We start from the raw sequence: 24,438 nt of genomic DNA, 5'->3' as shown, positions 1-24,438 counted from the left end.
TAACGTATAATGAGATTAACGATTGATAAGTTTCACGAATAATGAATTTAATTAACGCTATTAACAATGTTCCGGGGTTCAAACGAATCCACGGTCAACAGGATAACTCTTTACTATGTGTAGAATAATTTTAAACACAAACTACAATTGCTGAGACACTCGGTAAATTGCTCGATGTATCACTTTCCAAGGTGATCACACGAATGAATATCTGATGAAAATCTTTTTCGCTATACGATTGCATTTGTTTGTTATATGCTCGCTGGAAACATCGAGAAGGTTCCAATCGTTGTTGCTATTTCTGTCAAAAGTTTGTTGTATACTCTTTGGAAACATCGAGAAAGATTCAAACGCCGTTACTAGGCAGTTTCTGTCTGGAGATTGATTCCTAATACAACGTGTGTCCCATTATATCGACATCTCTAAAGTACAATTCTATGTGATTTCTAGGGAGAACAATACAACCGATCCACACCTTCGTCAGGCAAAACGTTTATCCCGTGACCGTGGCTACGTTCGGCGACCAGTTGTCACCTCGAACCCACTTTCGCTTTCACAAATATCAAACAATTACAAATGACAATTGCTTAATTACAGTTATGATAAAATCTAGGCTAAAGCATTAGAAGGCTTCCTCAAAATTGCAAAGGGAAGGCTCCGGTTTTCCTTTCATCTCCGACATATATAATACAAGGATATAATACAACCGAACATTTTAAACTTAGCCTATAGCGCGCGCGCGCACACACATGCACACACATGCGAATGATTTCTCGAACGATAATCCATTTATTTATATTTTTCAATATCTGTCATTACGATTGCGTATTTATTTGTTCCGCGTATCATATTTATCTATTTGCATAACTGTAGGTGACATTTTTTTTAACAATTTTGCTAATATTTCATAACTTTTTAATTCATATTTCAAAGTGGTAACAGGTGTTTCTTTCTTTTCAAGTCTCCTCCATATCGGGCTTATTTCTAGTAGCCACGCTTGCTTACAAAGCAATTTTATATCTGCACAAGAATATCTTTCAGTACATTTTACTATGTGGTTTACAATATCTGTATTTTCTAATAAGTGGTTGCTAAGGTATAATTTGAATATACCAAGTCGAGCAACTTCATTGGGTAATGATACGTATATTTGCTTTTCGAGACGCCTGAGTAAAGCTGCATCAATGCCCCTAATAACATATTTACAATAAATATTATCGTTCTATTATACTAATAATAATGAAGGAATACTTCAAACAACACAATAACATATTTGGAATTTGGAGAAATATTACGATATTTTCTACTTAGAAAACATTGAAATAACGTGATATACGTACCAAGGGGAATTAGTTGTAGCCAGAAGAACTACATTAGAATTCTCATTAGACACTAATCCATCCAATCTAGAAAGAAGTTCTGATCTGAATCTCTTTGCAGGTTCAGACAATATACAGTCTCCTTTATTTGTGGCGATCCAGCCAATCTCGTCGATAAAAATAATTGTAGGCGAATGACTATAGGCAAGTTCAAATAAAACCTGTTCAGTTTAACAAATGTATTATTCATTAAATATTATATTCGAAATTCCTTAAATTCATTGCCTCATCACGAATATGATATCATTTCGTTTTCCAAACAACTATTCTATTTATATATAAATGACGAAAAATAAAATCAAATCTTTTTATACCTAGAATCTCTCCTTCATAGACAAAGGAACAAAGAAACTTACATAGACAAAGCAACTTACACGTATATACTTCTCGGAATCGCCTCTCCATTTGCTGACCAATGAGCTGGCAGTTATGTTAAAAAAGGTGCAATGGCATTCTGTCGCGACTGCCTTCGCTAACTTCGTTTTCCCTGTTTTGTATATTTCTTGTAAACACGTACAGAAATGAAAAGAATACGAGTATCTTACCTGTACCAGGTGGGCCGTACAGCAAAATACCTTTCCAGGGGGAAAACGGGCCATCAAAAAAGATAGGATACTTAAGGGGATACACAACGGCCTCCTTAACAGCGGTTTTACATTCCTCTAGGCCTATAACGTCATCCCAATGTACATTTAATTTGTTTACTATGATCTCCTGTGACGATACAAAGATAAAATGGCGTCTTCTCTATATTAAGTAAGTGTTACGTAATTTGATATTTGAAGCGTTACTGAAATCACGTCATCGTCGATATACGTTGGACGGTTTATCGACGGGAATTTTATCGTTTAAAAGCTTTACGATACGTATATTAATCGAAAATAACTTACGCATGAGATGTCCTCAGCAATCTTTCGTAATTCCGGATTATCTGAATAAAGCTTTTCAACGCATTTCAATATCTTCGATTGCATGGATTGTTCCATTGGGACGTTAAATAGCTCTTCTGATGAACGTCCATCATTCTCATTGGGGAATATTGACGTCACTGTCATTGCGAGATTAATATGATTCGTATTGTCATCAGTTATCTTCTGCTGTAGATTCGTCTCTTTCACAGGCTCACTTCTCGCTTGTTTACTAACAGATTTGGCTTTTGTCTCAATACTTCTACAAACACTGGATCATATTGTAATACGATACGTTGAATACGATACGTTGAATACGATACGTTGAATACGTTGAATACCGTTTAATATCGTTAAATAATTTAAATTCTTACGTTTTGCTTGCATTTGTCACTTCCCTCGTCATTTCCCTTCCAGTTATTTTCTTACACAATATGGGATATTTTTGAAATTTCATCTTGTAATAATTTTCATACTCTGCAACGATAATTTCCAAATCGATGTTGTCGCAAACCCGATGTTCGGGAGATAGACGAGCTTCCCGGAATAATACATCGCTAACGTCTATATACATAAAAAAATGTAGTTTTTAATTAATTATAGTTTTTAACTAATTAAAAATATTTTTCGCAATGACTGAACACTATAAGATAACCATCAAACAACTGTTTTATCTCTAGGTAAGACAGGCAAAAGAATGTATTTACTATATAAATCCTCGAAGATAATTTCTTGTCTTCTGCTTTTTAATTTCCAATTTTTAGATGGATAAGAATAATTTGAATTTATACTTCATATATTTGTTTATAACTAGTTAATCTACATAATCGATTGAGTTATTCTTAACTACTGAATTACCGATGTCGAATTTTCAAATTTGGTTTCGCCTTCTCTCTCCATGATGTCCACTGATTTCTATTTCGATTGGTCACTGACACTATTCAAAAGAATTGGAACTAGGAATATATTTTAATTATAATATACTCACCCATTGTGTTCCAAATAATCACATACAAGGTGTAATATGTTCCGATGACGTTCCGAAATACGACTCTCCTCCTAATATAATTATTTTTTCATTACAATAATATAAGGTTTTTCATGTAATTTTTTGTTACATTTGCGAATTCAACGAGTTACACATGATTTTTCATGAAACACGAACGTTAAAAATATTTGATACAGCCTAATTATAAAAATTGTTAGAAGCAAAAGTCATAGATACTATGTGCGAGTATCGCATGAAACGAACAGCTATTAAGAGAACTGCAGCAATATTACAAATCAAATAACAAAACACACTCGTCTGTGACGTGGAAATTCTAAAATCTAAAATCTAGAATATTCCTTACCTTTTTTCGCAGATTATAAAATATCTTATTCATACTACCTTGCATCGATAAATCACCGTTCATAGTGACACTTTCAAATCGCCTATCGTTTCTCAATGCATACGAGAATTTCCGTTTATTGCTTTAAAAACAACCCGTCCATTGCGTTTCTCTTAAAAAATTCTTTCAACTCTGTTGAAAACCGAGCATCAAACAAGAGACAAACGATTTGTTGTCATGGAAATGTTTGGTTCACACATAAGCAACGCACAAATATAATGATAGAATAGCTGAGTGTGTGTACTGTATAGTAAGATGGATGCAACATGGAAATAGAAAGAGAACACCATGTATAGATACTTCCTGTCCTTGTTTAATCAGGCATGCACACTAGTGGACACTGACGCTGCTCGTATACCGCTGTTACATATTTCCTGTACAAGTGCGCGTCATTAGACAAGGACGGAACATCCTCTCTCTACTTCTCTATCGCGTTTTTAGTTCGCTCACGAGCTCTGTACTTATATCTATTACATTTCCACCATAAGCAGCGGCCGTGCAGTGACTTACAAAAGTTCCGAACGGTTCCATCCTGGGCGGACGGTTAATTGCGTTCGGTACTTCGAGGCAGGAAGGTGAGTACAGAATCGCTCCTCTTAGTACTCTTATTAGAAGTGTTATCATCGAATATAAGTTTTTTCAATAAATTCTTATCGTTTTACAATCTTTCTAGAATACAATGACGTCAGCAATCGATCATTTTCGCGAATTTATTGTAAAATAATTGGGGGAATATCTGGAGTTCTTTATCGGTTTCGACTGTAAAATCAGCAACTATTCGAATTTTTCATTCATAATTGTGACATTTTCGACTCTTCCGTTGCCAAGACTCTCTTGAGAGATTTTTGGCACGTTCCATCACCCTTGTTAAACGAGTGCACATTGGTGGATATATTGATTTTAAAAACCAATACGTGTACGAGATTTATTATCTCACTGGGACAAAGAAATCCGTTTTATTCGCGAATTTTCCGTGTTTCTTCTTAATTTTCGTGAGTGTCTGGCGCGGAGCATTATTTGAATGAACTTTTCATCGTTCAGATTATATTTCGTTTAAAAAGATTGAAATTGATGTCGAGAAGAAATGAAACAAGGTGCTCGGGCATTCTTTCGTTTCCCGGGGAAAGAGAAATATGAAAAAAAACGGTCGTTCTTCCTTCTGCCATTTTCGTCCATTACCAAAATGGCATGACCCAAGTGTCCCGGGCCGTGAATCAATCAAGCGAATTTTGAATAATTTTTGAATAATATCCAGTTAATAATTTGTGAAACAAATTAATTTCATTTTATTGTTGGAAACAAATTAGTTGGATTTTTCTTTCTTTAGCAGTTTTTGCCAGAGTTGACCTGACGTGCTACTTCAGTTTCCATCTTCGCTTCTCGAAACTTCCAACGTCCTTGGTGTTGGAGTCTCCTTGCCCAGGTGAGTACATAGCTTCTAGATACTCGTCGCTGTTCATCCTTACGAGCCTCTCGAGCTTTAGTTGTCAATTGTTATCGTTAAAGGAAGAGAAGCTCGCGACAGATGTTATCAAACAAATCGTTTATTCTCGAAAAGTTCGAACTTGTTCGTTGCGTTTGAATATATATGGACGGACGCCATTTTTCATGACATCATCATGATTTGTCATGTCGTGAGTATAGCTTCTGACTACCATATGTTTGTGATTTATGTGAAATTTGACCACTATACCGTGATAGAATAATATTTCCAATGAATTATAAATATTTTACATTGTGAATTATAAATATTTGTTACAAATTATATCGTACTTGAGATGAAAATGAACCATATATCTGCTTATGGAATATGAGGTAGTAAATCATTCGAAACATAATAACGATTAATTAAGCACATATACAATAACGTTTACGAATGAATATTGCGAATTATTGTATGGCTTTAATGCGGTATTTAATGTTTTGATTGCGGTCTTTGAAATGGTATCATAGGTGCTGATATAATATCGCGCGAAAAAGGAAAGACCAGTGGTTAATATTGCAGGTGCACCAGTGCGTTGCGCTCGTCGAGGGTGGTTTTGACGCTGGTGCCGAGGAAAGGCGCAGAACGTGTTCGATCGACCCGCGAACGTAGCCCGTGCTCATACTGCGACAGAGTTCGTTTCAGTTAGGCTCAGTCGCTGTTTGTCCGTCGACAGCGTATAGTCGCGTCGGCCTACGATTCCTTTTTTCTTCTTGTTTCTTGCGAACTCTCTCGCAACAGCCGTTCTATACGTACGCCGCCAGTATATCGCGTGATCATCGTTCCCGTTGCTCCCCTTACCCTCTCACGTCCTTCGAAGAAGACCTCCCTTTGGTTTTTCCTTGTTTGGAGGGAATTCATCGCTCGGACACATGGACTGCGAAGTACGAGGGTATTCCAATTTTTTAATATATAAATTTAGTTTCCTCTATGGTGTTAGAGAACATAACGCGAGCATTTTATGATATAACGAATATATTCGTATATATTTTAGTTTATTCATTCGTCAAATTTCCCTAGTAGGCCGGCCTGCAGCTCACATGCAGCACTTAGTAAAAATTTGTTTTGTTAGAGGTTGGCCATTCTTCTTGCTATAAAAATATCGTGAAGTCATATCATATGATAAAGCACCTTCTGAAAGCTAGATGCTCGATAACGAGCCTAATGATTCTCGGTAGTTTGTAATGTCAAGCTTTGAATTGGCGAGATCGCTTTGCTGTCAAACCGCCGTCCAGCGGCGACCACATTCTTTAACCACGTTCAAGGGGTATATCACGCTACAGAAACCATCAAAGGGTTTGCAAGTTAGTTGCCTTTTAGAAGTGGGGCAGTTGGTTGTTACATGTCATCCGTAGTTGCTGGCTGTTCTCCTTAGTCGCCATACATCGTAGAGACGACGGTTATAGTCGCCAGTTGTCCTTGCTAATGGTTGCTTGTTGTCGCTAGTTAGTTCTCGTTATCGTTATGTATTCCATCAATCACGCGAAATTTAACGTATGGGATTTTATTCTTCTTTATTCTTTCTGTAGGGAGATTTTTTAAGACGAGGAAAATATAGAATATTTCAAGACGACGGTAAGGTTTGAATTTAAGTAACTATTTTATGATACAACAAAGTGGAAAAACGATTTAATTTTATAAAGTTTAAGGTAATTTTTTAAAAAACTTCGAATTTAAAAGATTCAAATAGATATCTTAAACGTAATTAAACCCTCCATATCGTAAGAAATTAAATGAAATTGCGCAAGAAAGTTAATACATTTAATGTATTATTTTAAACATTTATTTAAAAACATTTATTTAAAATTTAAGTGTAGGCGTTGACGCGCGCGCGCCATTCGAAGCATTTGTCAGTTCGTTACATCTGCGGTAAAAGTTGTAACTACGAAGAAGCTTAACATATGGTGCGTCTCAAGACGACAGTAAAAAGTATTAAGAGATTTTTCGAGATTTTTTCTTTTAAGTTTCCAAGTACTTTTTCTATTTAACTTCTTTTTTTTGCATTTTCTCACAATATTCGATAAATAGAGACGAAATATGACAGTTCTTAGTTCGGGGATTTATTGGTTCGAAAGTTACTTCAAAAGTGTTTCTGGAGTTTGTGCGGTTAATACTTTTAAACTACTGAGTACGACTTATTCCGTATGGCTGGACAAATCTTTGTTGATACTGTAAGCGTAACTGGTCCGGATATTGTCTTGTGGAGATAGAAAAATACACGAAGTATTGATTGAACTACATATTTTTTTAATTCTTTTTTAATTCTTTTAGTTCTTCATATATTGATAATAGAACGATATTCCGCTACTTTGAGCACAATATAGTAATGTTTAAATAAATAATAAAATTTACGCATTTCGTCTTCATGCGTCGATAAGAAAATGCAAAAAAAGTTAAATAAAGATGATGCGTAGATGCGAAGTTTAGTCAGCAATAATATTTAAAACCTCTAAAATATATAGTACACATTTATTTGCAAATAAGCTCAATGAAATTAAACTGTAACTGTGTTTCCAATAATGTCTTCGATGTATTGCTCGCCATTATGTCGGATTAACAACTCTAAGTGATCGACCTTAATCACTAAATGGCGGCCGTGATTCAGTGGTATAGCTTTACATATGACGGACATCGCAGGCGCTTATAAGACGTCTGTTGTGAAACGTTTCCAATAGCACCGTTTATGTGATAGTGGAATCTGAATATATATATATATCGCTGAAATATATATCGCTTATCACTTGAGTCTGACACGATCGTTTTTAAATAGAATCACAATTTTTTATTCTTTACAAAATCAGTCTATAAAGATTATGTGCAAATAAAATAGATAAATAGATAAATGGTTGTACAAACTTATAAAACAGATATTACAAGTATATCTAAATAAATGATATATTTATAAATTGTAATATTTGATCTAAAGTTTAAATAAATAAAAGAGATACTCGTGACTTACAATAAAAGTATTTTTTTTCAATTTTTAAACAAAGCAAAAGTGGATAACAATTTTTCAAAATGTAAAAATCAACACAATGGTTGGTTTCTTTAATTAATCAATAACGTTTAAAGTTAATTAATGTCCAGAGTGGTTTGTACATTTTGTATTTCGCCGTATTTCAACGTTCGATATGTAAATAGAACTTGATGCCTGAAATATCGAAAAAATAATTAAATCCGATCGTTCTGTCGAATTTGCAAATTGTATACTCGTGTAAAATCGAGTGCGCTTGTGTATGCTGATACGAAATGTGGTAGTATATTTTTCTTTTTTCGATTATCGTTATCACTTTTTGTGTGGAAAAATTAATTCCGTGAAATGGAAGTGCAATCAATACGGTTTATCACGAAATAATAGCACAACGACGGTACATATTGGTATTGACGTCAGCTTCACAAAATTTCTCGAGTATCGCGGTCGACTATTTGGGTTAAGAATTCATTTTCAAGGTTCTACAAGCACGAGTATCTTATGGATATGAAATTTTCAGTGTACATTTTAATAACCATATTTCATATTGCATGCTGCGGTCCAAGAAAAATCCGCAGTTAATATTCTGCTAATCCCTGCTGCTTTTAAAGACCATAAGTAAGGTCCGTAAGGTCGTCCGTAAGGTTTAAAAGATTTCGAGTAGATTTGTATTACGTATTTTATCTTCTAATTTTTAAAGAGAGGGTCGTGTTTAATTAATTGAAAATGACGAAACTGTAATGGGACATTATTATCAAATATTAAACGTGGTTCCATTGGGTACTTTTATGGTCTTTGCGAGATATATATGCATTATATGTTGCTATTAGCAACGCGTAGCGATGAACGATGGAGAGCAGTACCTTCGTTATCTCGTCTCGGCTGTGTACATATCAGTAATGCACAGTACTCGTACTAAATATCTTACAAATTCCATACAGATTTTCAGATTAGTTTCGAATAATACCAACACGACCATGATAGTCACAGTACAGTATTAAATAGTGCCACTATGCATAATACACTCCTAAAATGTTTCTACAAATATATTTGTCCGAATATTTTTGTCAGCTACTATATCCTAACCAGGATTTATTAAACAATATATAGATTTAAAAAAGAATATATAACGACATTACTTGTTTAGGCTAGATTGGTTTAACTTGTATAGTTTTAATAACTGTGTAAGATCAAACAAGAACTTATCGTTAGTTTGGCGAGATTTGATTACACGAAGCAACATAATTGCTTTGAAACTCAGGACAGAAAACAATGTCAACCGGTAGACGCGTTTGTCTGGTGAACGTGTAACGCGTGAATAATAGATAGCGACAATCACGCGAACGCTAGTTACAGCTGACTTGGCTTACATTGTAGCATTCAAACTAGAGTATACGAGCCGTAAGCGCTATTGAAAGTTCAAAGGCCGACTAGTGAGCTTCATCCTATCTCATTTTTTAATCAGGCGATGGATCGACGAATCGTATTGATTTCGAGGATTATTATAGTTCTGTGGCAATTTTAAAGCGTGGTTTGTCTAATCTTGTCTCGTTAGCTACAGACTCTTTGGCGAGCAGCCTGAAACTTGATCCAGTTTCGAGAAAATGAAAAATTCGTTTCTTCTCTTTGCTTCCCTGTTCCCTCTTTCCTCCTTTTTCCCTTTTTACATCGCGTTAAGACCCGTTAAATAATATTGACTGCCGTGGACGCTGGCTGAGAAGTGCACTTTATAACTAGCTTTAAAATCGCTGACGTCGATGAGGACAAAGGTAAGTTAGAGGGTCATTTATCTGAGCTGGTGTTATTCGACCTGAACTCTGCAGCTTTTCAGAGCTTCTTTCGTTTTTCTTTTAAGAGCAGAGATGTTAACTGGTCTTTTGTTACGTGTAAGAAGTATGTACTAAAGCTTATTTAGCACCAATTGGTTGCTCAAAGTCGAGATATACATACCTATATTATATTAATACGTTACAGAAGATTACGCGTTAGTTAGCTTATGAGAATTTATAGTGTGTCACAGATCACAAAAGCAGAATGACTACTTTTTCATAAACGATATATGTATATGAATTGAAAGTTTAACTATTACGCCACATACTTCTCTCGATAAACGTCGTCGAGTGCATATTGTTAAAGAATATTAGCCATTTGAATTAAATAGTTTCGAAGATACTAATGCTTCTGTGAAGTTTTTGCAGGCTGTTAATTTTTTATTGAGATACTACAAATTTTGAATAACTTCGATTAGAAATAAAAATCACATTACATTAACGCGTAGAATGTAACGTAACGTAGATAATGTAAATATAAATTATATTACAAGGAAATAATACGGGTAAGTAATGTGAAACATTCTGGTTAAAATTGCATCCTTTGAAGGCTAGGACACACAGTACTTACGAAGTAGATTAAGTACCAAATGGGGTACTTAAGAAAATTCATGTTGTCATTGTTTAATAAACATCTTCAGCTAATAGCTTTCTGCAAAAGCTGGTTTAAGTTATGCTAGCTTATTCCTTATTAATTGCAATTATATTGTTCGTATCTCCTAGAGGATTAACAATCCATTTTTATAATGGATAATAAAAGTAAATTCCTATTAGGTTGTCCCAAGTTTCTTTCGTTTTATAAAGAAATGACAGATGCACAACATATTTTGTTTTATGTTATTCTATATTATTTTACATTAAATTGGAAAAAGGTGGATCACACGTAATTCAATAAAATAATATAAAACGAAAAATGTTGTACATCTATTACTATCTTATAAAACGAAAGAAACTTTTAAAACAACCTAATATTTCTCTACTACGACGCTTTTACAGTGCTAAAATATCTGATAAAAATGTTAAGAAATTCTAATATTGATTTAAGCGTATCGATTTATCTGCTCTTCATATTTAATCAAACAGAAATTGTTAATTATGATTTCCACTTAAAAGCGGATTGCATATTATGAGGATAAATTATCAAATTCATCTCTAATATAGACATTAGAGAATCATTCATAGCCGCAATCCTGTTTACCGCTAACATTCCTGGTACTCAATAATTCATTAGGTGACTGCTTTAGCCGCACAGAATACACCTACAAATAATTAATCGCGATTAATATTCCATCGACTTTTGAAAATCCCTCATGTGATCTATTTCATGCGATGAGAATACGTATAAATTGAGATTGCGATCGACCATCCTCAGTCGGATAAATCGAGTGATTCAAATTATAACACAAAAAAAAGTTAAAACTAGTTATATTATCTTATTCAATTTTTATGTATTATTTGGCGGAAGAAACTTTGGTAATTGGTAAGTAAAGTTCACCTCCTTAATGTTAATGATTTTAATATGTTATTAAGCTCAAAGTTCTAAGGAATTTTCTATATATACATATACATATACATAACTGTATGCGTATATGTATAATATACGTATAACAACCAAAGTTCAGCTCTCAAGTGTACGCAAAACTTTTATGTTCATTTTACGCTCTACCAGTATGTTTCATGAATTTGTTTGCTAACAGTATCGAAATAAATAACAAGCAGAGGACGAGCTATTCATGAATTGTTTTGCCAGCGTGTACGCTCCCAATATTTTCTATTTGAGAAAACATACTTGTTGCTATTGCAACTACAAATATTTTTACAGTCGACGCTTTTGCCGTGAATCATTGGCTAACATGTAAAATCGAGAAAAAACATGGTTTATTGTGATGGAAATGTGGAAAACCGCAAAACCGATATAGAAGGGAAAATAAAGGAAAGGAAGATAGATAAGTAGAAGCTTGGGGTCAAGTTTAATTCACTGAAACCGAGCTGCTTGTATTATCACAAAACAAAATTGCCAGTACGTCATTTCCGTACTCTCGTCCTCGCGAAAATGGTTTCGCTTGTTAAGGAAAAACGAAGAGACAGGGAAGAGAGGAAAAAGCAGACGGAGAGCGCTTTTAAAAAGCTGGCGAACCGTGTGTTACCACAACGAGACACGCGATGCTATTTGTCGCTTTAAATTGTGCCGCAACTCGTTTTTGAGATCTTTGCCAGGGGCGCGTTAAAACATGCTGAAAATATATTTCTGGCTTTTCTGGGGTTTAACTGAAATATGACAAATAACGTTGTAAAACATATGTACTTATGACTTACAGAGTAATTGAGTGTACAAAATATATAGTATACAAAATAGCCAGCGATTTAGGGCTTTAAAAGATCAAAAGGAAAGAAAAGAAAAGAAAAGAAGAAAGATAATATGTTGTGGCAGTCTAAGTCGATCTAAGAAAATAGATAAAGGGAGGGAGGGGCAAAGCTAGTTAATCTGGAAAGAATCCAAGCGTCAATTTCAAGCATTTACAGAGAATCAAGCGGGCTGGTTAAAGTCGTGAGTTGAGCAATTATCCCGCGTTAGGTTCAATCAGGTTAGTCCCACGCGAAATTGATCCAACCATGCGAAAACGAGTGTATTCTGATTTCTGTCGCAGATACTTCTGGCTAGTGCAGTACCTACACGGTGGTTGTTGAAATAGCCGCTTCTCATCTATTTTCCGCAGCACGGACATCATCCTTTGATCCCTTACGACTAACGAAGTTTTCGAAGATGTACGGCAGTTTGAGATTCTACTTGAAAATGATCATGATTGCGGTCTGTGTGCCGTGTGCTCTTCTTTCTGTCCTTCCGTTAAAAACTGGTAAGTTGATACTGATTAATTATGCCATCGAAACCATATATAATGGCTACAAAAATGCCGCTAATATAATATTCCTTCTTTCTTGTATCTTCTTTCTTGTATCTTCTTTCTTGTATATATATCTTGTATATATATCTTTCTTATATATATATATATATATATATATATATATATATATATATATATATATATATATATGACTGATATGAATTTCTTTCGGTCTCGAATGCGTTAAAAGAGAGCGCAAAGAAGTCGAAATTACTTATTGTAATTAGTAAAACGACCTGAGAGGCAGACAGATACAAGAAAGAAGGAATATTATATTAGCGGCATTTTTGTAGCCATTATATAGGGTTTCGATCGCATAATTAATCAGTATCAACTTACCAGTCTTTAACGGAAGGACAAAAAGAAGAGCAGACGACACACAGACCGCAATCATGATCATTTTCAAGTAGAATCTCAAACTGCCGTACATCTTAGAAAACTTCGTTAGTCGTAAGGGATCAAAGGATGATGTCCGCGCTAGGGAAAATAGATGAGAAGCGGCTATTTCAACAACCACCGTGTAGGTACTGCACTAGCCAGAAGTATCTGCGACAGAAATCAGAATACACTCGTTTTCGCATGGTTGGATCAATTTCGCGTGGGACTAACCTGATTGAACCTAACGCGGGATAATTGCTCAACTCACGACTTTAACCAGCCCGCTTGATTCTCTGTAAATGCTTGAAATTGACGCTTGGATTCTTTCCAGATTAACTAGCTTTGCCCCTCCCTCCCTTTATCTATTTTCTTAGATCGACTTAGACTGCCACAATATATTATCTTTCTTCTTTTCTTTCCTTTTCTTTCCTTTTGATCTTTTAAAGCCCTAAATCGCTGGCTATTTTGTATACTATATATTTTGTACACTCAATTACTCTGTAAGTCATAAGTACATATGTTTTACAACGTTATTTGTCATATTTCAGTTAAACCCCAGAAAAGCCAGAAATATATTTTCAGCATGTTTTAACGCGCCCCTGGCAAAGATCTCAAAAACGAGTTGCGGCACAATTTAAAGCGACAAATAGCATCGCGTGTCTCGTTGTGGTAACACACGGTTCGCCAGTTTTTTTTTTTTTTTTTTTTTTTTTTTTTTTTTTTTTTTTTTTTTTTTTTTTTTTTTTTTTTGATATCGGTGACTGCCATATTCTCTTGAGTTTCCAAATCGTAAAGAATCTTTCCCCAGGGATTGGTCAACTGTGTATGTCCCCATGCGACGTAACTTGCTTAAGGAACACGAGCCGGTGATATGCAGGCAACGTATAATTGATTATCATTCGCTCTGAAACGCTGAAGTAATGACCAGTGCAGTGGTCCAGTGGTCATATTGAATGCCGCTGGATATATCAGCATTTGGCAACCTAACCCAGAGAAGCAGGAAATATGAAGCTACCGAATACCAATTAACTTCGTAGTTGCACGGTTCACATTCCATCATTTCTGAATATGCGAGGACAGTCCTCTTATTGTGCTTTTAATTCTTTTATTTGTTTCATTTTCAGCAAATATACTGGTTTTTTTAAATTAAGCTTCTGTTTATACAGAGTTACAGATTATATTAATTTTATATAGAATATATTTAAGAAAGATATTTAATTTTTTGCTAGTTAAGTATTGATCGATTAAGTTACTGTACCTTTGTTCCGATAAATGCGTGCCATTTCCTCGAATCTAATATCATAGCAAATGCCAATACCTATTTTGCAGCCCTTCACATCGAACGTCGTTAGGGAGTTACCAGGACTGAGTGAATCACTCTCTCGAAAAGTAATCTTATTAGGAATGTCGATGTCGAATAGATGTACCTAATAACATAAAAATGTAGTCGCTAATTCTATTGCTGCAACTTTTGTAATTTAATATCAAAGTTACCAACTCCTAAACTTTAATTATTTTTTATTTAATAACTGACAGCGTTTTTATCACTTTCTTTTATTAAAAAATCTTATCATTTAATAATGTTTAAAAAGGAGAAAAAATAAGTATAATAATATTTTAAGTATTTGAAAAATTTATACAACACAAACACATTACAACAAAAATGGGCGTTTCCCGTATCATAACGTATTTTATAAACCGTAAATTATAGAATTGGTTATAGTATACGTATGTACATATGTATATTCCTAAATTATTCCTAGATAGAGTCACTTTCTTCGCCCCAATATTTTCAAATTCAAAGCCATAAAGGAATATATTACTTACCTTTCGGTGTTTTGCTATCAAAGTTCCATCGGGACCCCAAATAGTACAGGTATTGTACAATTTATCGCCCTCTATTTCAGGCATCGTACCACCAACTACATAGATGTTGTTTTCTTTAGCTGCGTTCGATGAAGCAACGCTCGTTTCACCATCAGGAATACTCTCGGCGTATTTTGGAAAGTACTCTGCGTTGCAATATTTCAATTAATGAAATGTCTTTTGTTCCAACCATAAATTAAATTGAAATGTTTGTCAGTTTTTTATTTTTTAAATTATTAAAATAACTAAGTTTTATATTTCGACTTAATTAAATATGCAATTACTTAGCTAATAGTATATATAATAAATTGTTTCTACAGGTTCAAAATGAAAAATGAATATTTAGAAATATTTAATTACGACAATGCTATTTGTGTTAGCATCAGTGGCTTGTTACTCAACGACTTTGCTAGTACTTTTTGAAACATAAAGTTAGTTTTCAATTAACACTTATACTAGAGGCGGAATTATAAATGCAAAATAATTGATAATACTAATTTATAAGTACCTAATTATTAGTATCTTCAAAAATATATTTATACAAAAATCACGATAATCATGAAAATGGGGAAATCCTATATTCTCGAATCAATTCACAATTTATTTTGTATATTAATTAGATTCCGCGCTCATCAGTACGTACTCACTGGCGAGATCGAGAAAATGTATCGGCAATTCCTCGTACGACCAGAGGATCGGAAATATCAAAGGATATTATGGCGCAGCGCGAGTGGAGAAACAGAAACATATGAGCTTAACACCGTAATACTCTTATCATAGAAATAGAAGCAGTCCTCAATTCCCGCCCGCTAACTCCTATCTCCACCGATCCAAATGATCTCCTAGCCCTCACTCCCGGACATTTCCTCATTGGCGATTCATTAATGTGCTTACGTGATCGAGATTTCAGAGACATTCCATCGAACCGACTCTCCAAATGGCAGCATATCCAACAGCTTAAACAACATTTTTGGAACCGCTGGCATAAGGAGTATTTGAACGAGCTAACCAACCGCAATAAATGGAGCAAGGGTGGACACAGCATCCAAAAGGGCACAATCGTCATCCTCAGAGAGGACAACGTTCCCTCCATGCATTGGCCTCTGGGCCGAGTTCATCCAGGCGCCGATGGTGTTGTCACGTAAAATAACAAAATAAAAAAGGAATTTGAGGTAAAAAATAAAAAAAAGAAAACTTTATTTTTTTTCTAACATCAATACACTTTACAATCTACTTCCGAACTCTGGGCGTGACTTTTTAAGACTGACTCTTATGATTTTACTTTCGATCGGATCCGATTACTTTCTTTTGTCATCCCTCAACATCCCCACCGTCCATGCATTTGCTAGGCGTCCGCGACCGTTGCCACGTGCTCTTTCTTCTAGAACCTTCGGTGGAAGGACCGTTGGGATGTTGATGGTTCATTAGGCACTTCAGCGATATACATTGTCGCCGAGTGCTTTATCTCTATCGTCAGTCCGTCGGATTTGAAGTATGCCGGTCGTGACAGTGTCATCCGGACAGCTACAGTTCAGACGGCAAAAAGCATTTTGGATCGGGGCGTCAAAAGGCTTGTCCCACTGCCAATTCAACCCGATCTCGAGAAACCCGAACAACTAGCCACCGAGACGAAATAAGATGGGAACTTCAACCACACCTCGCTAGTTTGATCGGTACCCTCTCAACGGGGGGAGAATGTTACGCCATGCGGCTTACCATAGGTCATATTCTTAACTATCGATCGCGGCACTATAATGTCGCAGACGGACCGTCGCGTCTGCCCGGCAAACAAACATTGTAGTGGCAAGCGCATGATTCATTAAGCAGGGCGACTTCCAGAAACGTCGACTCGTGGTCGTTATTTTACCTCGCGTAAAAGAATGTGGCGTGATCCGAACGTAGTGGGGGTCGCCTTCCAGAAAAAACGAAAAAAATCGAAAGGCGTTCAGAACTTTTCGAGAAGTCGAACCGTCAACACAGGTGGTATGTCGCGCATTACTTATCAACCAAAACGCAGTTACATTTTTTTTGTTCCATTTATATCTTTCTAGTTAATAAGTTGTTGAAATAAACATTAATTTATTTGTGTTAATTCTGTGGAATTTCATTGAACTACTGAACTGATCAGTTCGTGGCGTCGATTATTTAATCGTAACGGGAAATTACAACTCTCGTTGACGTGCTATCTCGCGATCGCGTCTCTCCGCGAACGGTCGAAACAAAATGATTCACTAAAAACTGTCCTGAATTCCTAAGAACTTATTTACCGCAAAACTGACAAAGTGTTTATTTAAAAAATGAGGTTGAAGGTAGTCCTTTTCTTTCATTTCATTCATTTTCATTTTCTTTCTTAAGTATGGCTAACACAATATCTAATCAATTAAAATTTTATATTTTCACGTGAAAAGTTTCTTTAGATAATTATTATCAACATGATGACTAACTCTTACGGATTAATACGTGTCTGTAGGGCAATCCGGTGGACTCGATCGGCTTTTTACTTCGAAAGTTGAGTAATCGGTGTCGCTTTCTTACGCATCTTTGAACTGTATAAATGTTTTAAAATTGTTTGATCCAGAATGTACCACACCGGACAATCAAGAAGGCAGGTGCCTTGACTACAGAAAATGTAAACCTCTGCAAGAAATATGGCAGATACAGTACCGTACAGCCACCGATTTTTATAGACGATCAGTGTGCAGATACCAGGGCAATGTTACGATCGTTTGCTGTCCGAACGATCCAAACAAAGAGAAGAGAGAAATTTTAATAAAAACTGTGTATAAGTATAAGGCTTTGCGACCACCATACTGTGGTTTTAGCAACGTCTCTCATACCAGGGTGGTCGATGGTAAACCAGCTGAACTTGGTACGTTTTATGTCTTTCTTTCCGATTAATAATAAGCCATTTACTGCAAAGAATGAACTTTAAAGGCATTAAACAGCACATCAATGTACATTTCAATTAGACTAAATAATAATGCTATGATTTTATCGGTAGTAACTTTACTTATTAACTTGAATTATTTCTTTCTTTTACTTCATGTTAGGAAGAGTATCTTTTTGCTTGAAATAAAAAATTGATATAGGAGTAATAATATGGATAGAGATCAAAAACTGTTAGGGCAGAAATTACACGTTTGAACTTTATAGTTCAGTATAGTTCAAATAGAAATTATATAGAATTATTTAATAATTTGTATTCCACTGGAATAAAAATTTAATTTCTGTCTTTATCAAATCTCTATTTCAGAGTATTTGTACGTATGTACTTATCGTCTGCTGTATGATCGAATATCGAATAGGTAATAATCGTTGTTACCCGTTATGTGAGAAAAAATTATGTATATTCACAACTATGACTATTGCATTTTAGGCGCTTGGCCATGGATCGCTGCATTAGGTTTTCGTAATCCCCGAAACCCAGACAAACCACTATGGAAGTGCGGAGGTTCCCTGATATCGGCTAGGCATGTTTTGACCGCAGCACATTGTGCACATATGGATGGAATAGAAAACATACACAATCATAATATTGTCATTCTTAGATTGGTGGAGGAGGTGCCATTTTCGAGTAAGTCCTCAAATATATATATATATATATATATGCTATTGAGTATTACTGAAGTATCATATCCTGAAATTTCTTACTGTACACATATATTGTGTCATAAAGCGTGTATAATTCTTTCTCATACTTTTGGTCATTAGTTTCCTGCATTTTCATTTATTTTTTTATTTTTCAGGGTACGTATATCCCATTTGTACGAAAGAGCCCCTACGAAAGAGCAACTTCGTCGGCTATAACCCCCTTGTTGCTGGATCGGGAGCATTAAGATATAGTAAGTGATATCAATTTTATAATAAAATTAAATAGTTCCAGTCTTAAATATCTTTCTTATTTTCTTCGTAGGACGACCACGACGTAATGCATTAATGGAAGTACAAATGCCAGTGATTAAGAACGCCGAATGCAAAATAGCTTATTCCAAATTTCCTAATGCACCTGATATCACTGATGGTATAATATGCGCCGAACATGCTCAGGGTGGAGAGGATTCTTGTACGGTAATTAAGTTACAGAGTTACTACAAACTATACGGTATCTGAAGACACGTCGATTCGAATTAACATCAAATCGACGTCTTAAACATTAAAAATAATAGATAAACACAATTTAATAGTTTTGCCCACTTCTCACACCTCGTTATGGTATTTAATCTAATTTCCTCTAATCTTAGTTTTGCTCAAAATACATATAACATGTACGTTATAAATTGGAGTATTTCAATACACAAATCAATAGAAGATTATTACTGTATATAAGTATAATTTCAATACAATTCGATCGATATATTTCAGTATCTTTGATTAAAAATTTAACGATCCTTTCAGGCTGACCGCGGCGGATCACTGCTGATACAACATGAATTAACCTCGTATTTAATAGGTATTGTGTCTTATGCTTATAAGTGCGGCACAGCTGGGTATCCCAGCGTTTACACTAGGGTCACATCGTACCTTGACTTCATTCTCCAAGCGATGCAATAATATGATATTACTGTTCCATAAATATCATTGTGTAAAAAACGTAAAGTTGGATTTTCTTATTGTGGAGATAAGAAACAGCTCAAATTTACATTGTTTTGTACGTTACAAATTATAGGCTTAAAATGTACGAAATGTAACTTTGAAACGACACTAATTTTTTACGCACGATAAACCTCCACGACTTAGGTATGTAAAGATGATAAACGTATATTAATTCTATTAATTTGGTAATAATAAACCAACTTTCTGAGAAGTTCTGTAAATTTCGTTTCTTTTGTATCAAGAGAATAATGGAATATTCCACTTAGATCGTATACTTCTTGTATGTACGTACAAAATTTTCCGGCTAATCTAAAACACTTCATAAGATAGAGAGCTTCTGGAAATTCGGACACAGAGAGTGCATAAAATACAAGATAAGTCTCGTGTCTTTCAAAATTATTTTTTATTCGCTAAAAACGTCCTGTGTACTCATGCAATCACATGCAACCTCGAAACTTCACTTATTTTTTATCACTTTCCAATTCAATACACAGTTTCTGCATTTTTGACTATATGTAAGAGAAATTTCCATTCAGCCAAAGGTGTACTTACAGATTATAGATTCCTATACGACTCTCAGTAAAAATTTATCCGCACTCCAGATAGTTAGAACTTCTGTCGACCGTATTGATCCATCTGCACTCTTCGTATGACGTCAATATCTGTTCAGTGCTGCTGCGCAGGTTTCTTTGTGTTACGTCAATTCGTTTGTGACCGTTGCGCGAGTAATGGCGCTTTGCAATGGTGATTTGCAGGAAAACAGTGCAGGATGCTGTGATTCGTTTCTTGTGGTCGGAGGTTATGTTTGATGCCTATATTTATCAAAGATTTAATGCACATTATGGAGAAAGTGTTTTGTCACGAAGTGTGTTTGAATGGGCACAAAAGTTCAAAGAAGATCGCACAAGTGTTATGAAAAAACAGCTGGACGCCCGTCCACATCCACGATGACAACATTGAACGTGCTCATGAACTTATGCTCTATGGAATAGACGAGTGACAGTGGATAATGTGGCAAATCATTTGCAAATCAGCCACGGCTCTGCTTATGCAATAGTACACGACAGATTTGGATTTTAAAAAGTTTGTGCGAGATGGATGCCGAAAAAGCTGATGAAAAGGTGAAGACGACGATGCATTCGTGGTTCGCAGCTCAGCCCAAAACATTTTTTAATGAGAAAATATAAAGGTCCTTCGGCAAATGGACAAAGTGTATACAGAAATCGAGTGATTATGTCAAAAAATGATGTATGTCTTTTTTGACAATTGCTTAAAATAAATTCTACACCGACAGAGCGGGTAACTTTTTACTCACCCTCGTAAGACACTTAAATTTCCAATCTATTATGATGAATAAAAGAGCTTATACTATTAAATCTAATTGTATTTTGTTGCATGAGAGTACACGTGTATGTGATGTACATTACCTTTATATCCCCTTGAACGCTTCAATATTGCGCATATATACTATATTTTGTACAGCTTCTATAAAATTTCGTATGTTTGTTTAGGCTGTTAATCTAGAGGCTGGAGTACAAAGAAGTGGCACAATGATGTGGGCTGATGACATTTATAATTATCAAGGAATCACCCCTACATTCGCTCAGGTATATATCGTTGACTATAATGTATTTAACATATATGATTGTTAGAATATTAATAATTAATTTTTAATTCTATCAGAATTTTAATGAAACTGTCCCTTGGGAAGGAAGAACTGATACCTTGATATCACGGTTTGTACATCCTATATATACGACAAATTTTAGAACATTATATAACGAAGAACCAGATCGTCGTGGCCATGTGATGTGAATAAAAGGACTTGAATTTGATGATATTTTTATAATGTTAGATAACATAACTAAGTATCTTCACAGTAAGATAGGATGACATGGTTTACATGATCTTAATGTTGTTCACTCGAGTGATGATATTATAAGGAAAAGTGTAATATCACAGGTAGGATGATTCATAATTTAGAACTACTAACTCATGTATGTATTAAAAATTAAAGAAATATATTAAATTTTATAGGATATTTATGTTTAGTAACCAGTAATTCAGAGATTGGTATTCATGGTTACTATAACGAGGCTGTAGAAACGCACCCTTTCTTCTTTGCAAATGGTCCTGTATTTATGTCTAAGCCGAAACTGGAACCTCTGAATAATTTAGATTTATTCTTGTTATTTTCTAAAATACTTATCTACAGTATACCATAAGGAATGATACCGTATCGCACCTAATCAAGTGCCTTAAGAAACATCAACAGGATATCACAGTAATCCCTTATCGACTGATATGTAAGTAAAAGTTATCTGTCATTGTTATACACAATTATGTGTTAGTGTTATACACAGTTATTTATCATTTTCTATTAATTCAGTTGTAGCCACTACAATATCTATGACACTGGTAGTAATTATAAGAACAATAATGATGTTCTATAAGAGGAAATGATGATTAGGAACAAAAACTTACAGGTAAGTCAAAGTATATGTTATTTGCCATTTGAAAAGAAAGTTACTAACTTGGAATTTTTTGATAAATAATAATTGTGCAAAATATATTGGATTTCAAATTTGTCAAAAATTGAAATTTAAGAAGCATTGTAATAATATAACATTAATATTTTGATTTTTCAGGAGATATCATGCGGTGGATGGATAATATGTAAAAAATATTAAGCAGTATATGAATTTTCATATTGCGTAGAGATAACAAAATGAATTTTAAAAAATGTCGACATGGTAATAAGAAATAGCATCATGACAAAGAATATATAAACACAGTTTCATTTTTTATAAATAAAAATTTGTTGTTCCAGATTTTGAAATATAGTGAAACGTTTAATTAGTATCTAATATCTTTAAATAATTATTATTTTAGAATCAATTGTAATTGTATCATACGTACTTTTGAATTCGTGCAAGAACATATGTTATTTTGAAGTAGTTATTATTAGGAAATTGTTAGACGCGAACAGTATGCGAAAAGTTAGTATGTAGTGTAATAATTATCAATCAAAGCACAAGAATTAAATTCTTTAGGAAAAAATTTCCGGAATTTCTTATTTACATGATTATAAAGAAATCCATAACAAAAAGGAGCTGCTTTCTAATACTTCTCTTCCTTGTAATGCCTACGTTAACAATAACGAGGTTCGACTTTTTGTTTTTAGAGGGATACTGGAAAATTTGAAAGTACAGTACCATTGGGAAGAAAATCACGATATTGAAAACGATATTTGCAAGTAAATTTCCAAAAAATCTGTTTTCAAATTTTCGCTTTCTATTTCACATTAAAAGAAAGGGAGGGCTGCCTTCTTTTTCTGCAAGACAAAACAAACATTCTGAATCTCGTATCAATGAATGATGTCAATAAGTTATTTTTCTTTTCAGATTGAACAATATTCCAGATTTATTCATAATTTCATACTACGCGAAGAATAGACTTTCATAGGTATATAAAGGAAATATTAAGTATAGGAAAACTCTTTTTCGTTGTAGGTGACATATGCTTCACGGTTGAACACATGTATTTTTGAACACATATAAATGAAAAAGTACTCTTATGGAGAAAAAGAATTGATACCTTCGATTGACATTAGATAATGTATATAAACTTATGAACAATCACTATCACTATCAGTTTGTATTTTAGGTGCACACGCAGATTTGTTGGAGTTCTTATAAAATGTACTTCCTGTACGAACGTTTTATTCTTCCAAATTTTACGATACTATGTCTCATATGATAACTATATGGATTAAACGTAATATAAATGATCCGAAAATAGACTCGAACGACATTAATTGTCTTTCTATTTATACCAATATCGAAAATACAAGTAAAGCTGGAGCAATAGTATGCAAGAATGGACTATTTATTATTTTAAACCAAATCATAGCATATTCAGAATGCACAGTATTATCATGAAACGACGAGTTTTATGTTAATTCCGACCGATTACAATACCTTTCTTTCGTTTACAAGGAACGACGAGACTGGCAGTTGCGTGATTTCCAATGCAAAAGCCGCGATATCTGCACGATAACCTAACCTCAACCGATTTTGTTGTACTATTCTTACGTGGACTTCGTTTGTACCACTTTCGTAACAAAAATAGAATACGTAGAACACAGCATTCCGTTATGCGATATTGTCGATTCCTAACATCCGAAAAATCAGAGATAATTTTTTCCCTACAGTTGTACATTTGTGTGAAAAATTACGAACGTAAAGTTGTTTGGTGCATGCACAGTCCTCCCCTCCGCTGCATTTGCGTGGACATGCTAGAAAGATTCACTTTTCCACGGTGAAACTGTATGTATTATAATTTCATTTTTACAAAGGTCGAACATCCTACTATGCATAAATTTAATATTAATATAAGCAGGTTTCGTGTTAAGTATTACATCTGACGTATAAGCACACGTGTGTACGAGCCTTGGTTTTAAATGTCTTATAGTAGACACCGAAAAGATTATTCAGTTGGATATCTGACTCAACATCAATATTTTACTAGGAGATAACATGTTAAGAACACGTTGGTGGATGGCATGGGAGATGATGAATGAAGACATACTTCTGTGAGATACATAAAATAGTAGTCAGAACGTATTTTGGCGCTTGGGGACAGCAACAGCTTTTTTTTTGTTTTTATTTATTTGTTGAAATTACAATCAATTCTCGCGTTGAGAATTTTCAGTAATTTTTCCGGCGTGGCGCAGTG

At 34.6% G+C, this 24,438-nt stretch overlaps 3 protein-coding genes and 1 long non-coding RNA gene across 33 annotated transcripts in view; 2 read left to right on the top strand and 2 right to left on the bottom strand.

Annotated features, from left to right (window-relative positions):
* Positions 1-788: 788 nt before the first annotated feature.
* Positions 789-4,253, bottom strand: LOC126876529 (katanin p60 ATPase-containing subunit A-like 2). Of its 8 annotated transcripts, none has more exons than XM_050639378.1 (7): positions 2,995-4,253; positions 2,662-2,851; positions 2,270-2,558; positions 1,925-2,093; positions 1,736-1,866; positions 1,341-1,540; positions 789-1,190 (listed from the first exon to the last, which is right to left on the bottom strand). In XM_050639378.1, exons 2-7 carry the CDS (start codon positions 2,742-2,744, stop codon positions 830-832), a joined length of 1,233 nt encoding a protein of 410 aa, XP_050495335.1. In that variant the 5' UTR covers positions 2,745-2,851; positions 2,995-4,253; the 3' UTR covers positions 789-829. The 8 variants fall into 8 exon arrangements, with proteins under 8 accessions (XP_050495335.1, XP_050495336.1, XP_050495330.1 ...); XM_050639379.1 differs by having other exon boundaries at positions 3,146-4,253; XM_050639373.1 differs by having other exon boundaries at positions 2,662-3,202; positions 3,276-4,253.
* Positions 4,254-4,259: 6 nt separating this feature from the next.
* The window catches only part of LOC126876530 (venom serine protease Bi-VSP-like), a 206,867-nt gene continuing 186,688 nt past the window's right edge, over positions 4,260-24,438 (top strand). For 16 of the 23 annotated variants that reach the window (XR_007694270.1, XR_007694263.1, XR_007694261.1 and 13 more), the window contains exon 1: positions 4,260-5,101. Coding sequence is in view for 3 of the 23 variants with exons in the window: in XM_050639380.1 (XP_050495337.1) it covers positions 16,989-17,091; positions 18,485-18,682; positions 18,855-18,950; positions 19,022-19,176; positions 20,256-20,354 (651 nt within the window). In the remaining 20 variants the exon portion in view is untranslated. The other 7 variants (XM_050639381.1, XM_050639380.1, XR_007694259.1 and 4 more) reach the window with 7 other exon arrangements.
* The window catches only part of LOC126876534 (omega-amidase NIT2-A-like), a 165,290-nt gene continuing 151,848 nt past the window's right edge, over positions 10,997-24,438 (bottom strand). Inside the window, exon 3 of the mRNA XM_050639396.1 lies at positions 10,997-11,220. Within this exon, the coding sequence (XP_050495353.1) occupies positions 11,189-11,220 (32 nt within the window). The 3' untranslated portion in view covers positions 10,997-11,188. The remainder of the gene's footprint in view (positions 11,221-24,438) is intronic.
* On the top strand, positions 21,219-22,693 carry LOC126876547 (uncharacterized). The gene is made up of 4 exons (XR_007694289.1): positions 21,219-21,663; positions 21,739-22,007; positions 22,091-22,187; positions 22,350-22,693. It is a non-coding gene; the product is annotated as an uncharacterized LOC126876547 (long non-coding RNA).

Source organism: Bombus huntii, unplaced genomic scaffold (assembly GCF_024542735.1).
Source record: "Bombus huntii isolate Logan2020A unplaced genomic scaffold, iyBomHunt1.1 ctg00000082.1, whole genome shotgun sequence".
NCBI lineage: Eukaryota > Metazoa > Arthropoda > Insecta > Hymenoptera > Apidae > Bombus > Bombus huntii.
This window is presented reverse-complemented; position numbering and strand designations above follow the sequence as displayed.

Bases quoted from the DNA above. Each gene is read 5' to 3' on its own strand.
- LOC126876529 (XM_050639371.1), bottom strand. From the start codon at position 2,861: ATGTATATAGACGTTAGCGATGTATTATTCCGGGAAGCTCGTCTATCT. The intron at 1,867-1,924 runs GTAAGATACTCG...TATACAAAACAG, and splicing joins GTACGGCCCACCTGGTACAG to GGAAAACGAAGTTAGCGAAG. The intron at 1,541-1,735 runs GTAAGTTTCTTT...TAAACTGAACAG, and splicing joins GTGTAAGTTGCTTTGTCTAT to GTTTTATTTGAACTTGCCTA.